The sequence below is a fragment of the Anas platyrhynchos genome, chromosome 2 (assembly GCF_047663525.1).
Source record: "Anas platyrhynchos isolate ZD024472 breed Pekin duck chromosome 2, IASCAAS_PekinDuck_T2T, whole genome shotgun sequence".
In the NCBI taxonomy this organism is placed as follows: Eukaryota; Metazoa; Chordata; class Aves; order Anseriformes; family Anatidae; genus Anas; species Anas platyrhynchos.
The window spans coordinates 159,570,925-159,583,956 of record NC_092588.1 but is presented as its reverse complement, the minus strand read 5'-3'; the positions used below and the strand labels follow the sequence as shown (position 1 = coordinate 159,583,956).

Sequence of the window (13,032 nt, the reverse complement as noted above, 5' to 3'; positions counted from 1 at the left end):
AAGTAATTTTGCTCAAAAAAGTCTTCTCTGCCCATAAACAGGGGGTTTGGAACCAGATGATCTTTAAGGTGTCCCTTCTGACCTGAGCTATTCTATGAAAGTATTCCCTTGCTTTTTCCAAAGGGACCATCCAAGTTGTAGACTGCTGCTGTGGAAGCATTGTGTATCATCCACAGGACAAATGTCACAGGAGGAGCTGCTTCCAGTAGATACTGCAGAACATTTATTTTTTTCAGTGTTTTTAGCAATGATTGGAGATTGAGGGGGAAAAAAGTGTTTTCTACGAAAATAATGGATATTAATATAAATGTTGTTTAAGTTAGCTTTGCAGAGAAGTCTAGAATGCACTGAAAGGTCACTTGAATGAGAATGTTAGCTTCCAGGTACCACACTATGACAGAGGTAGTGAAGGAGAAAAAGCAAGCTGCACACAAGTAAGTAGGGTAAAGACTGACTGGTAGCACAGAATTTAAAATGAGAATTGATGAATGCAAGTCTTCGATAGTTCTGCTCTCTAGGTTTTAAAAAGATGTTGGTGAGTTGAAAAGGGTTGCAAAGTAGCTATGAGAATGATGAGGTCTGGAAGTCTTGCCTGAGGCTACAGCTGTTCCTTTTGCTGTTGCTTATTCTTAGTAAAGGCTTGGCAGTGACTCTATCACCACGTTTCATATCTGTGTACTCAAGGACCATGGTGGCAATAATAAATGCAGGTTATAATCTTAGACTGAATTCTCTGGGAGTGGTAAATTCTGAGGAGGGCATAGGAATATTGGAATGAGAGAGCAGGCGTGATTGGAGAATTCTTATTAGGCGATGGAGCAATGTATTGGGTTTACATGGCAAGGTTTTGGTAGTGGGGGGCTGCAGTGGTGGCCTCTGTGAGGAGAAAGCAGAAGCTGCCCCATGTTAGGTAAGGAACAGTTTCAGACAGCTCCACAGGGACCCGCTGCTGCCCAGAGCTGGGCCAATGAGCAATGTTGTTTGCCCCTGGGAAAGCAGAGAAAGGGAAAAAAACTGCTGCACAACAGCAGCTGGGTGAGAGAGCCCTGCAGACACCAAGGTCAGTGAAGGGGGACAGGAGGTGCTCCAGGCTCACAGCAGCAGTTCCCCTGCGGCCTGTGCATGGAGAGGCCCCCGGTGGAGCAGGCTGTCCCCCTGCACCCATGGGTCCCACATGGAGCAGATCTCCACGCTGCAGCCCCCCCATGGGTGGAGGAGCCCCCGGTGGAGCAGGTGGCTGTGGCCTGGAGGAGGCTGCGGCCTGTGGAGAGCCCCCGCAGGAGCAGGCCCCGGGCCGCAGCTGCAGCCATGGAGAGGAGCCCCCGCAGGAGCAGGGGGCTGGGGGGAGCTGCCCCCACCCGTGGGTGCCCGTGCTGGAGCAGTTTGGGACTGGGGGATGGACCCCGTGGGACTGAGCTGTGTGGGAGCAGTGCTTGAGGAGCTGCTGCCTGTGGGCAGCCCCCACAGGCTCAGTTTGGGAAGGATGGCATCCCGTGGGAGGGACCCCACAGGGAGCAGGGGCAGGTGAAGGAGTGGCAGAGACAAAGCATCAGGGACTGACCACAGCCCCACTCTGCGCCACTCAGGGGGAGGTCATAGAAAAGGTTGGGTAGAGGGGAGATTTAGTTAGTTAGTTAATTAGTTAGTTAGTTTCTCACTGCTCTAGCTTGTTAGTAATAGGTAATAGATTTTATTAATCTCCTTATGCTGCATCTGTTTTGCCTGTGATGATAATTGTTGAGTGATCTCCCTGTCCTTATCTCAACGCTTGAGCCCTTTTCATCATATTTTCTCCTCCTCTCTTTTCTCCTCCCTTGGAGGAGGAGGCGTGAGAGAGTGGTGGTGGTGCAGCTCAGCTGCCTGCCTGAGTAAAAGCACCACAAGCAAATAGGAGAGTTATGTTAGCTGTCTGCTGCTACAAAGCAAGAGAAGAAATTGAGTTGCAGATTCCTGATTTAGCAAACAAGTCCATAGCTACATGTTCAAAGCAGAAGTAGCTCTAAATGCACTAGAGGTCACAGTATGCCAGGATTTGTAAAATTGAATATCTATGCATGTTTTAGCAGTCTAGTTTTTCAGCCTTGATTTAAACCTGTTCAGTGGTGACAGTTTGTCAGACTGCACTGAAGCAGCTCTGGCAGACGTATGTCCTGGAGTACTGATTGCTGTGTGAGAGGCAGACACTAGCCAGGGCAACGGCATTTTGCAGTGTTTCAGCTAGGGCTTGTCTAATCATACACAAAAGCAAAACTGTATCTAGACAAATTAAGAAAATTGCTCCTTATCTGCTTGAATAGTAAAAGAACTGTCCTAGAGCCTCTGCACAATTGCTCTTGCCTGTAGTCTGACAAAGAAGTTGCCTATAACACAGCTACAACTAGAAGTGGCAGATATAACTTCAAGTGCAGTTGTGTGATTCCTTCATCACTGTGGTCAGTACATACATCACAAAAGTAGCACAATGGTAAGTCAAGCCAAACACACAGCTTCCAGAATGGACAGCCATTAGCACATGTGATATAGGGAAACAGATTTGTGCAAAAGTAGTAAGAATGTGTTAATTCCATAAATATGGAAACACAAATTTGACTATACTGCTGAGTGGATGACCTTCCATCCTTGCTATATGATGGATCCCAGTGTTCAATGCTGTCACTGATCCATGTCCATCAAAGGGTTTCCTTCTAACTTAACATTTTCTCAGAAAACAAACAAACAAACAAAAAAAAACAATAAAAACAATACAGAAAAAAATACGTGTGTATAACTGCCAATACCAGACGCAGCTGTAGCTGGGGACAGGTATCACTTATAACACATAAAAACTTCATTAGCATTGGAGATCTTTTGTGTGCTCTGACTGATGGAAAAGGTAAATAGTTCCAGTCACAGAGAAAACTCCACACCCAGCTAAAGCGTCTCTGCCATTTACAGCTTGTTAAATCATTTGGTGGGTAGAGCATACATCAGAGAGGGAAGCCCTGTGCTGTACTTAACCAGTGCATGGCCTCTTTCAAAAGAAAAGTGGTGATGTTGCCAGCTCCTTCCTCCCAGTATGAATCATCCACTGTCTCTTGATGTTGACAGACATCAATGCATATGCTACTTCTATTCTCAGAAGGATCTTGCTACCTCTTACCTTCTGTGCCCAAGCCTCCACATTCCCATTTCTTCCCTCTTATTCCCCTCCACAGATGTGCTGGCATGCATGTCCCACACGTTCATTCACGTTTCAGCTGATGGGTGCAAGAAGCCCCTCTGTCACTGTGACTTCTATTTGCACTAAGGATGGGCCATCAGATGCCTCCCCATGAGGACAGACCTAAAACAAAACTGAATTCAGTGAAATGCTATTGGCCCTACTGACAGTGACTGATGCAGGATGTCTCCCAGGCTCAGCCCTTGGAAGATGAGACTTGCTAAGGATTTGCCATGTGAGCAATATAATGTAAGCCCCTGCATAGGAGACAGTGTGCAGGGCACTGCAGAGATATGGACGTCCCCTCAGCTGGAGGTATATATTAGTATTGCAATTTTGCAAAATATGTGTTTTGGTGCCTGCTGAGAGAAAGGCTTCATTTTCTCTTCTGTTCAGACTAAAGTAACACAGCTCTACTATGTTGCTGGATTTTTTTTTTTCCTTTCCTTTTTTCCCTGGCACAGCCTAATTTCTGTATCATAATTATCACCACTAGTGTGATCATTGGTTTCCAAGACAGATCAAACACACACTCAGGATGTCGGCCCTCTCCTCCCGCTGCTTCTCTTCCGTCCTTCCCTTGAAGAATCTCTGTTGTGTGAAGCAGGCAGGATGACCCAGCCCAGAGTGGGTGAGATGTTATCTGCAGGTTCGTGCCCAGTGCGTGCCACCAATAAGATCAGAGTCAGAATCCACTGTGGGAGGAACACCGGCTGTTAGGAGGTTGTTTAATGCTATCATTCAGTCACTAGACCAATGTTACATTCATTTACTGAGTCTCAACTGACTGTACCACCTATGCCACAGCACAGAGGTGGCTGTCCTGGGTCTGTCCCCTCCCAGCTCTTGCTGCACCTCCAGCCTGCCTGCTGGCAGGACAGAGCAAGAAGTTGAGACGTCCTTGGCTTAGTATAAGCACTGCTCTGCAACAATTAAAACATCGGGGTGTTATCAGCACTCTTCTCATCCTAAGCCAAAACACAGCATTCCACCAGCTACTAGGAAAAAAATTAATTCTGTTCTAACTGAAACCAGGACAGTGTCCCAACACCAATACCTTGAGTACTTCAGTTTACACCCTTCTGCCAAAGCAGGAACCGTCCTTCAGACCCATAATTAGCTCTTCTCTGGTGCTTCTGCCCCATGTGAATGGGACACTACTGTTCTTATGCATGTCTTTGCCAGTATTACCCTCAAGCTTCTCAGGTCTGAAAGTTTAATTGAATCAGTGCCTTTAAGGCCAGCTGCCCTGTGGCTAGTGCCAAGTGGAATCATCAGCCACAGATGTGCATCCCTCACACTCCCTGGGGACTGCACCTGGGGCATGTGAAGGGCTGCTGCCTTTGCTATATAACTAACCCCGTGGTAGCTCATGGTTGCTCTGTTAGAGCTTGCTCAGGGGAAGGGGCTAAGATGAGTGCAGAGGCTGGGAAGAAGCGTGGTGGTCATGCTTCCACTTCTGGAGACAGGAAGTCTAAGAGAAAGCCCAAAAGAAAGGAAACCTATTCAGTTTATATCTACAAAGTACTGAAGCAAGTGAGTAAATGTTTCTCTAGTGGTAAGAACTGTTTCACATGTAAAACTACTTCTGCTCACTGTGTGTTAACTCTGTAAAAAGGAAAAGAGGAAAATGTGCTTTTTAGTGAGATAAAAAAACTGAGTGAGACAGTATAGAACTCCAGCTGAGTATAAAAAGGGGTGTGGCAACAAATCTCTCAGTAGGAGATGAGATGGATCTGGATCAGAAAGGGTTTCATAGGCAGAATGAACTCTACTGTATGGCTCTGTATAAAGAAGTAACTGAGTAGAAATCAGTTTTACCTGTCATTCTCCCTATGAGTAAGTATTAAAAATTTCATAATTTCTGGAGATTTTGAGACTTGTTAGCTTATGTTGGGGAGAGGAGAAAGTCTTTGGAGAGGTGGCCATAGCATGGGGCACCTATGCTCCTTGTAGGATTGTTTTCCCTGTGGGACTATTCAGAGGTTCCTGTCAGTGCAATGTCACAGCCAATGCAGTACCACAGGGACCTCTTCAGTCCAATGGAACTGGAATGCAACATGAGAATCCAGGGGGTGGGAGGGGAAGAGGAAGGAGGGCCCTTTTCCTGGGAGCGTGGGGTCTCACTGCCTGGTGATGGTGATATGACACAGCACTTGGTTACCGTTTCACAGGTGCACCCTGACACCGGCATCTCCTCCAAGGCCATGAGCATCATGAACTCCTTTGTCAATGATATCTTCGAGCGGCTGGCTTCAGAGGCCTCCCACCTGGCCCAGTACAACCACCGCTCCACCATCACCAGCCGCGAGGTGCAGACGGCTGTGCGGCTCCTGCTGCCTGGCGAGCTGGCCAAGCATGCTGTCTCTGAGGGCACCAAGGCTGTCACCAAGTACACCAGCAGCAAGTGACCGCTGGGCCACAATTAAACCTTTCTGCCTTGGCTGCACCCCATCTGTCATGGCTCTGTGGGGTTGTGTTGAGGGGGGGTGTCACTGTGGGCACTGGTGGGGCCTGTGCAGCCTAAACTTAAAGGTTTGGAACATAAGTAATTGAAGTGGTTTATATAGAGAAGATTGTATCAAATCATCAACTTAATAGATAATGTCACAGTCTTGTCACTTCTAATTTTTAGAAAGAATTGCTTTGGCTTTAATTAGTTCTATATGTTAACTAGAGCACCCAAATAGCATGTAGTTGTTTCTGAGCTATCTAGCTCTCAGCAAATTGTTAACATAGATCATGGATGGTGACTCTCCTTCTTGTGGAGTCCTGTGGGATTTGGTATTTGGTCTGATGTAACAGTAAAAGCAAAATCTGCAAATACACTTTAAAAACACAGATAATGTCTTTGCCTCGTAATTTATAATGCAAAGGTTAGTTTGACCTATGGACATCAGGATTGTTATGATATGGACATCCATCCCTCTCTGGGATGGGGAGAGAAATGGGAAAGTGAAGCCTGTGAATTGAGATAAAGACAGTTTATTAAGACAGGAAAATAATAATGACAATAATAATAACAATAATAACAACAATGATGATAATAGTACTACTAGTAATAATGTGTACAAACAAGTGATGCACAATGCAATTGCTCACCACCCCCTGACCAATGCCCAGCCTAACCCCAAGCAGTCCGACCACCAATCTGTCATTTAGCATGACCCCAGACGGAATGGAACACCCCTTTGGCTAGTTTGGGTCAGCTGCTCTGGGTCTGTCCCCTCCCAGCTCTTGCTGCACCCCCAGCCTGCCTGCTGGCAGGACAGAACAAGAAGCTGAGATGTCCTTGGCTTGGTGTAAGCACTGCTCTGCAACAATTAAAACATCGGGGTGTTATCAGCACTCTTCTCATCCTAAGCCAAAACATAGCATTCTACCAGCTACTAGGAGGAAAATTAACTCTGTTCTAACTGAAACCAGAACAGCCTCTTTGCACCAGTCCAAGTTATCAGCATTCAGTTTATCTATTTGTACCAGAGTAGAGACAGAAGTCCCACTGACACAGAGGGAAAGTTTACAGTGGGTGGAGTTTTTCTTATAAGGAATTTTCAAAAGTCTATTTTTGTCCTAGTGAAAAATTCTCCCTTTCTGGTATGGGGAAAAGAAATAGTGCAAAAAGCAGCTGGACTGGCAGGAGACACAAAGGGGATTTTCTTTACAGAACTTCTAGATGTCATCTCTCTTATTGCTTCCAATGGCTTTAGAGGGAGCTTTGTTCAGTGGAGTTATAAACTGTGCTGGGACTGAGGGTCCTGTGCTCTGCCTCAAATCATTATGTTAATGACTGGTCCTGGCCACTTCTCAAGCTGACAAGGAAGTTTGTAATCCCAGGTGCTTCTTACCCGAGTGAGGCCCTGAAGGGAACATTAGTGGATTGCTTGCTGTAGTGGTCTACGTGGGGCTTGTGCAGCCCAAAGGGCTGAGAGTGAGTGCTGTGTCCAGACGAATGGTGGTGAGCTGATTTACAAAGCTGCCCCCAGGTTTCTACATGGAGCTGTTACCTCTGGGTCTATGGTAGAATAGAGGAAAGACGTGGGCTATGCTCTGAGCTGAGACGTAGTGGAGCTTTGCCACCTTGATGGTGGGACTGGATGTTCCCATTCCAAGGTCTCCCAGTGGCAACAAAAACAGGGGTAGGAGTATCAGGAGGAGGAGGACCGGAGCTGTGGTGGAACCCAGGTTACTGTGTGTGGGGCAGTCTCAGCTTTCACAGGGCTTGTGAGGTGGTGACGAGTCTCATGAGCTATGGAGCCATGACAGGTGCTTGTCTGTGTGACCAGGGTCAGTGTGTCTCAGCAGCGGGGTCACGGACAAGATGCTCCCGGAGTACAGGAGGTGGCAGAGCTGGGACTGAACGCATCAGCTCTGGTCCCAGCCCTATTGCTCCAGTGCGGAGAAGGGGGATGATGAGGCTGTACTGGGTGCTCTGTTTTCTTCTGACTGTAGGACAGCATTGAATAGTGCTCTGTTCCTGTAGCGCCCTGCCACATAAACTGGAACTGGTCTGGAGCACAAGTGTTAGAGCAGTCTCCCACCTGACAGGGCTGTGGTCTCTTTATCCCCTCCAGCAGTTGCAGCCAGCCGTGCTGTGGGATGGCTGTGCAGCTGCTGCAGGTGGAAGAGCAGATGGACCTGGGGTGCCTGCGAGACAGGTTCATGGGGGAGATTTGACGGGATGTGGAGTGTTGGAAACAGGCCTGGGAGAGTCCAGCTGAAGAGCCGGGTTGTGGGCACGCTGCCATTTCGCATCTGAAAGGTCAGCAGTCCCTCTCCTCGCCTGGGCTGTGCTGGTGCTCCCTATGCCACTGCGTCTGCATCTCCCCAGCGGCACTTTGCTTTCCCCGGCCCCAGATGTGCAGTCATGTTTTTTGTGGGATGGAAGTGCCCGTACAGAGCTCGGAACTGCAGTTCTGCTTCTGCCCTGGAGGTGGTTCTCTCCGACTGCCTGATCTCAAACGTATTTCTTCGTGAGCAGGAGCCTGGTGCTGCCTAGCTCCAAGCAGACTGCCTTTGGACCATGTAACTTTCCCTCTGTGGTAGCCTGGTTTCCTTAGCAGATAGCTGGCACACTGTGTGGGCAAGGTGCTGTTATACTGGGAGACAAGAGTGGCTGTCTCCTGACAGGTCCAGTAGAGCATCTAGCACTGGGTGAGCCCAAAAGGGGTAAGGCTTTAGTGGTGCAGGTGCTTGGTTGTCCAATACTGCAATTGGTGTATCCCACTCCTGCTTCATGTCTCCAACACTGTTTTTTTTTTTTTGTTTTTTTTTTTTTGTTTTTTTTTTTTTTTGCTAGGGACCACAAAGGATGGAATTGGTGATTGGCCCCATGTCCCTTCTACATCACTGTTTTCTCAGATCTGGAAGGGCCTACAGCAAAGATGCATCAAGCTTGGGTGGCAGAAGGAGATGTTTGGTCTTGGAATGGCAAGTTCTGCACTGAACCTGTCCAGATTGTCTTTTCTGCATTTCCCCATGGGGGCAGGTTCGACCCCCCTGTGCAGGGGCCATGCTGCTTGCTTCCCCACAGTATGTCCAGATGGAGCTGCTCTGATAAACCTGCACAAGATGCTGTACGCGGTCTGTCTCTGGAGGGACTACTCTTTATGCTTCTCTGATGCTTTTGTGAGGAAAGCTTCACAGCTCAGCTTCTTCCAGACTGGACTTGTGGCTCCATGGCTGTTTGTGCCCTGGTGCTCTGTTGGATCATGAGGGGTCTGAATGAAGTTGTTTTGGGAGGAGGGAGTAGGCTGTGCCAAACAGCAGGGAAATTGGTTGCTGTAAGAGTGATCCAGAAGCCAGTAAGAAGCAAATGTTAGCTTGGAGCCCATGCAGTTACTCTTCCAAACTGTCGTGGGACTGCCTCAGTCTGTGCAAGTCTGTCTTTTTTCCAAGTCTCCCAGTGAGCTCTTATTACTGTAGTGCAGCACTGTCACATTGCACATTCCTGGCCCCATGTCCACCTGCTTTGATCTTACTAAACCGAACATGCCAATGGGCCAAAAGCAGCTTCTTTTTTGCTTTGGTGCACTTCTCAAATCCTCCAAAAGAACACTATAGCTTGATAAAATGAATTGAGCAAAGTGTTCAGAAAAATATCAGTAATTCCTGTGTGGTCTGCTTTCCTTTTGCATAAGAGCAATGACTTATTAGTCTGGGCTCTTTTCTCTCATAGGGTGGAGGACCATGGGGCACATCTTACTGGTCTGTGATGAGTGGGGCAGGTCTGGAGGGAGGGAGCTTTTTGGGCAATGGAGGTTAGCACCAGTGTGCAGACCTGTGTGCATTTCTATTCCCATGTTGTTGTGTCCCTTGGCAGCAGTGCTGCCAGGTGGCTGCTCTGGTGCATCATTAGATGCTGTTCCAAATAGCATAGGCAGGAATGGTTCAGCACTCAGAGGAAAACAAGCTGGTGATGGATAGCTCTGGTGATGCCAAAGCTGTTAAAGGATGAACCTCTGAAGTGCAGCCAGGGTACCAGCACAGCAAGGGACAGTGACTCTCTTCCTCTCTTTGCTCAGCTGCAGGAGATGGAGAGTGGGGTCAGTGCTGGTCTATGTCCCTTCCCTGTTCTGGTTTGGTCTGAGATGGTGTTTTCTCCGAATAATGTCAAGTCCCTAACTCATGGCAGCCCAGAATCCCTGCCTGGAGAATGGCAAATGAATGATGATCAAAGGCTAGACAGACACTCCCCCATGAACACACACATTGCTGTCTGAGGCTTTGTTATTCCCGGTACTGCCAACACTGTAAAGGGACTAAGGATCCATGGCATTCTTAGAGCTGTTCTCCATCTATGCTCTCCCCAGCAAGGATTGTTGCAAATAGTTTGTTTCCTTGTTTGTTGTCTCTCTTCATACTCTGTTCACTCTGGAGTCCTGGATGTAGCCAACAATAATGTTGCTTCCTTCATCTCCTCTGCCAAGGACTGTGGGGTGGGGATGGGAGAGTTATTCCCAAGTCAATGTTGTGAGAAAGTCAGTCTTCTTTGATATCTGTAATTTCTAGGGCCAGATAACAATGTGGGTCAGAAAGCATGCCTGTTCTAATGGCCTGTTCTTGCCCTGCATTGCCTCCTGCCAAACATGCAGGAAGACTGAAAGACCTGCTGCCTGCTCAGGCCCTGATACTCGCATATGGAGCTGCAGCCAGGGGCTGCTCAGAGCCCCGGTAGCAGGCTCACCGTGCCCCCGGTGCTGAGAAGCTTGGGGCAGAGCAGAGAGCTTCGCTGTGACCTGAGGACAGAAATGGAAGGAGAGTGAAAAATGTATTCCCATGTACTCAATAGGCTTCAGAGAGTTACCTAGTGGTATCCTATATGGTCTCTGGGTGGGAGGAAGAGGAGGCTTCCATGTGGCCCCATGAAGGGTGTGGGGCTGGAGAAGGGGATGACATGGGCAGAGTGGCCCCATGAGGAATGGCTGCTGCAGGCCACACGCCGTTTTCCCATTAGCGAGTGTTTAGTTCAGCGTTTTAAATAATTGTGTCCTCGGAATGATATTTAAAATCCATTTGGGAGGCAATGAGGCGGGAAAGTGCCTATGCCATTGTGATGACGCTGCGCAGGCCGTGCCACACATGCATATTACAAACTCGTTACAGGCTCGTTTACACGCACGCTGCTCGCTCCCCACACAACCTCTTTCTGATGCTCCTAATGTTTCTTCCCCACCATGGCTGCTTCTGCTTGGCACAAGGGAGAAATTTACTTGATAAGGCAGGCCTGGTGTTATCTGCAGCAAGAGTAGCAAGGGACGTGGGCAGCACAGTGGAGTGCTGGCCTTTGGAATGGGGATGTGTGTGGCCTGCCTGGTGATGGGACTGTCTCCCAGGTGTCCTTCACCTGTGCTCCATGGTCAATACAGAGCTGTGCCTACTCTCCAGCAAGCTCTTGCACTTGTGTTTTTGCAGAACCCTGCAAACCCAAGGATTTCAGCTGCTCTGTTGTGGGTACAGCTGGGGAAAGAATTGCAGCACCCACACTGGGCTGACTACGAAGCTGAGTACCAGCACATGCTATTGTATGTCCATGGGAAGCTGCATGAGTTGGACACAGTAGGCATGAGGGAGCAGATGGAGCAGCAGCTCCAGCAGTGGTTCCCTGAGTGCTGGTGAGTGTCTGAATGGGAGGGTGGCATCACCGCTCTCCTGCTGCTGCCATTCCTCTCTGCTGGATGGGTGCCCTCCCGTTCTCCTCCCGGCCTGTGCAAAGCAGAAATACTGCGCTGGACTACAAGGCTCCTGGTACCACTTTGTCCTCCTCCCGTACACAAAGTATCCAAGTAAGGGAGCCCAACTCAACTTTATTCTCCTTGCTTTGTCCTTAATTACTGCCTCTTGTGGGGAAGTTGTGACAGCTGGAGATGTACCAACCGCCAGCCAGTGGTCCCTGCTTCTGGCAGGGGTTGGGTTCTCGTGCACTCTCTAGGGAGTGCCTTCCCAGTGATGGTCGGCTGCTGACCCCCTGCAAACCTGCAGCCAGAACTTGATCCTCTGAACTACAGTGTCTGAGTACCCGATATTCCAAAATGTCTCACAGGCTCTGTTATACCATACAAGAAATATGCTGTTAAGTTTCTGATTTCAATCTGTTCATCTTGGCCCAAACACAAGGCGTGCTTAATGATGAAACAAATAAATGATTTAGTAAGAGCTAAAACAAATCTCTTGCGATAACAGCAACAGTGTTTAGAAGATAACTGAACACAACTGCAATATGTAGTTTTCAAGCGTGTACATCTTCTTTCCTTGGATGTATGAGGAGACATCCTTGTACATGTCTGATCAGCTGTGGGTCGTCAGATTGCACGTGATCCCATTTACTGTGATCCCATTTACTGTGATCCCTTTTCTTCCTCACAGGCAGATACAAAGCATCTGAGGAAGGACTTGCTAAAGGCCCTGAATTAACTGGAGATGGAGGACTGGGTGCTGCTGATCTCTACATCAGACAGCCCCTGTGGAACTGATACACAAAGTAATATACAAAACCAGTGAGGAGGAGTCTACTTTTTTTCCCCATGCAGGCTATGCAACCCGATATGATGCATGTGGTGGGTTCAGTGAACTGGATTTGAAGCTAAAGCCTGTGCCAGTAGCTGGACAACTCCTGCCAGATGACAGTGCTGAGGGAACATATACGGTCCTGATTTCCCTCCAGTCGCGTGTCAGGCAGACTGAGAAGGAGCCTCTTCTGCTGTGGGACCAGGGCAGGTGCCAGAGTCCTGCTAAATATGAAGAACATGCTCTGCTGGGAGGAAGTCAGTGGGTTTTTTGGGAAGGGGGAGGCTGTGTGTGGTTGTGTTTTGTGGGACTATTTTTTTGTTGTTGTTGTTAGTCATGGTGGCGAGAAGAAATTCCATAGCAGTAGCTATTGCAAAGAAACATGCACCTTCTCACCTCAAGGTCTGTGAAACTTCCTGAGTAGAAAAGCACTGCCTGCCTTCTGCCAGTGTGCTTGATGTGATGGTTAGGGACCTGGCCTCAGCCCAGCAGCCAGTGTTCCTCAGGACCCCTTTCCTGGATGGCTGCAGACAGCATGAATGGGTGAAAGACTACATTTGGATTTTGTGCCCAGGGCCATGGCTGGGGTAAGCATAACCCCACTGCTTCCAGTTACAGGAGCAGCAGGAGCTGGAAAGACAGGCTGGAAAGGAACTAAGACTTCTCCCTAGTTTGTCCTTTTCCTCATCTCTATAGGAATTCAGCTTTTCTGTACTCTAAGCGCCCTGGGGCTGGAATACACCTCCTCAGGGACTCCTGTGAGTTAGGGCTGTTGTTCTGAGTCCCTGATGAAGAACATGGATCTGTTAGAACGGGTCCAGAGGAGG

General features: G+C 48.4%; 1 protein-coding gene and 1 long non-coding RNA gene across 2 annotated transcripts; one reads left to right on the top strand and one right to left on the bottom strand.

Moving 5' to 3' along the window:
• Positions 1–2,297: 2,297 nt before the first annotated feature.
• On the bottom strand, positions 2,298–4,420 carry LOC106020036 (uncharacterized). The gene is made up of 2 exons (XR_001195355.5): positions 4,257–4,420; positions 2,298–3,894 (listed from the first exon to the last, which is right to left on the bottom strand). It is a non-coding gene; the product is annotated as an uncharacterized lncRNA (long non-coding RNA).
• Positions 4,421–4,515: 95 nt separating this feature from the next.
• On the top strand, positions 4,516–6,045 carry H2BK1 (H2B.K variant histone 1). The gene is made up of 2 exons (XM_027452936.3): positions 4,516–4,735; positions 5,374–6,045. Exons 1-2 carry the CDS (start codon positions 4,613–4,615, stop codon positions 5,608–5,610), a joined length of 360 nt encoding a protein of 119 aa, XP_027308737.1. The 5' UTR covers positions 4,516–4,612; the 3' UTR covers positions 5,611–6,045.
• Positions 6,046–13,032: the final 6,987 nt, after the last annotated feature.

Bases quoted from the DNA above. Each gene is read 5' to 3' on its own strand.
- H2BK1 (XM_027452936.3), top strand. From the start codon at position 4,613: ATGAGTGCAGAGGCTGGGAAGAAGCGTGGTGGTCATGCTTCCACTTCT. The intron at 4,736-5,373 runs GTGAGTAAATGT...ACCGTTTCACAG, and splicing joins TCTACAAAGTACTGAAGCAA to GTGCACCCTGACACCGGCAT.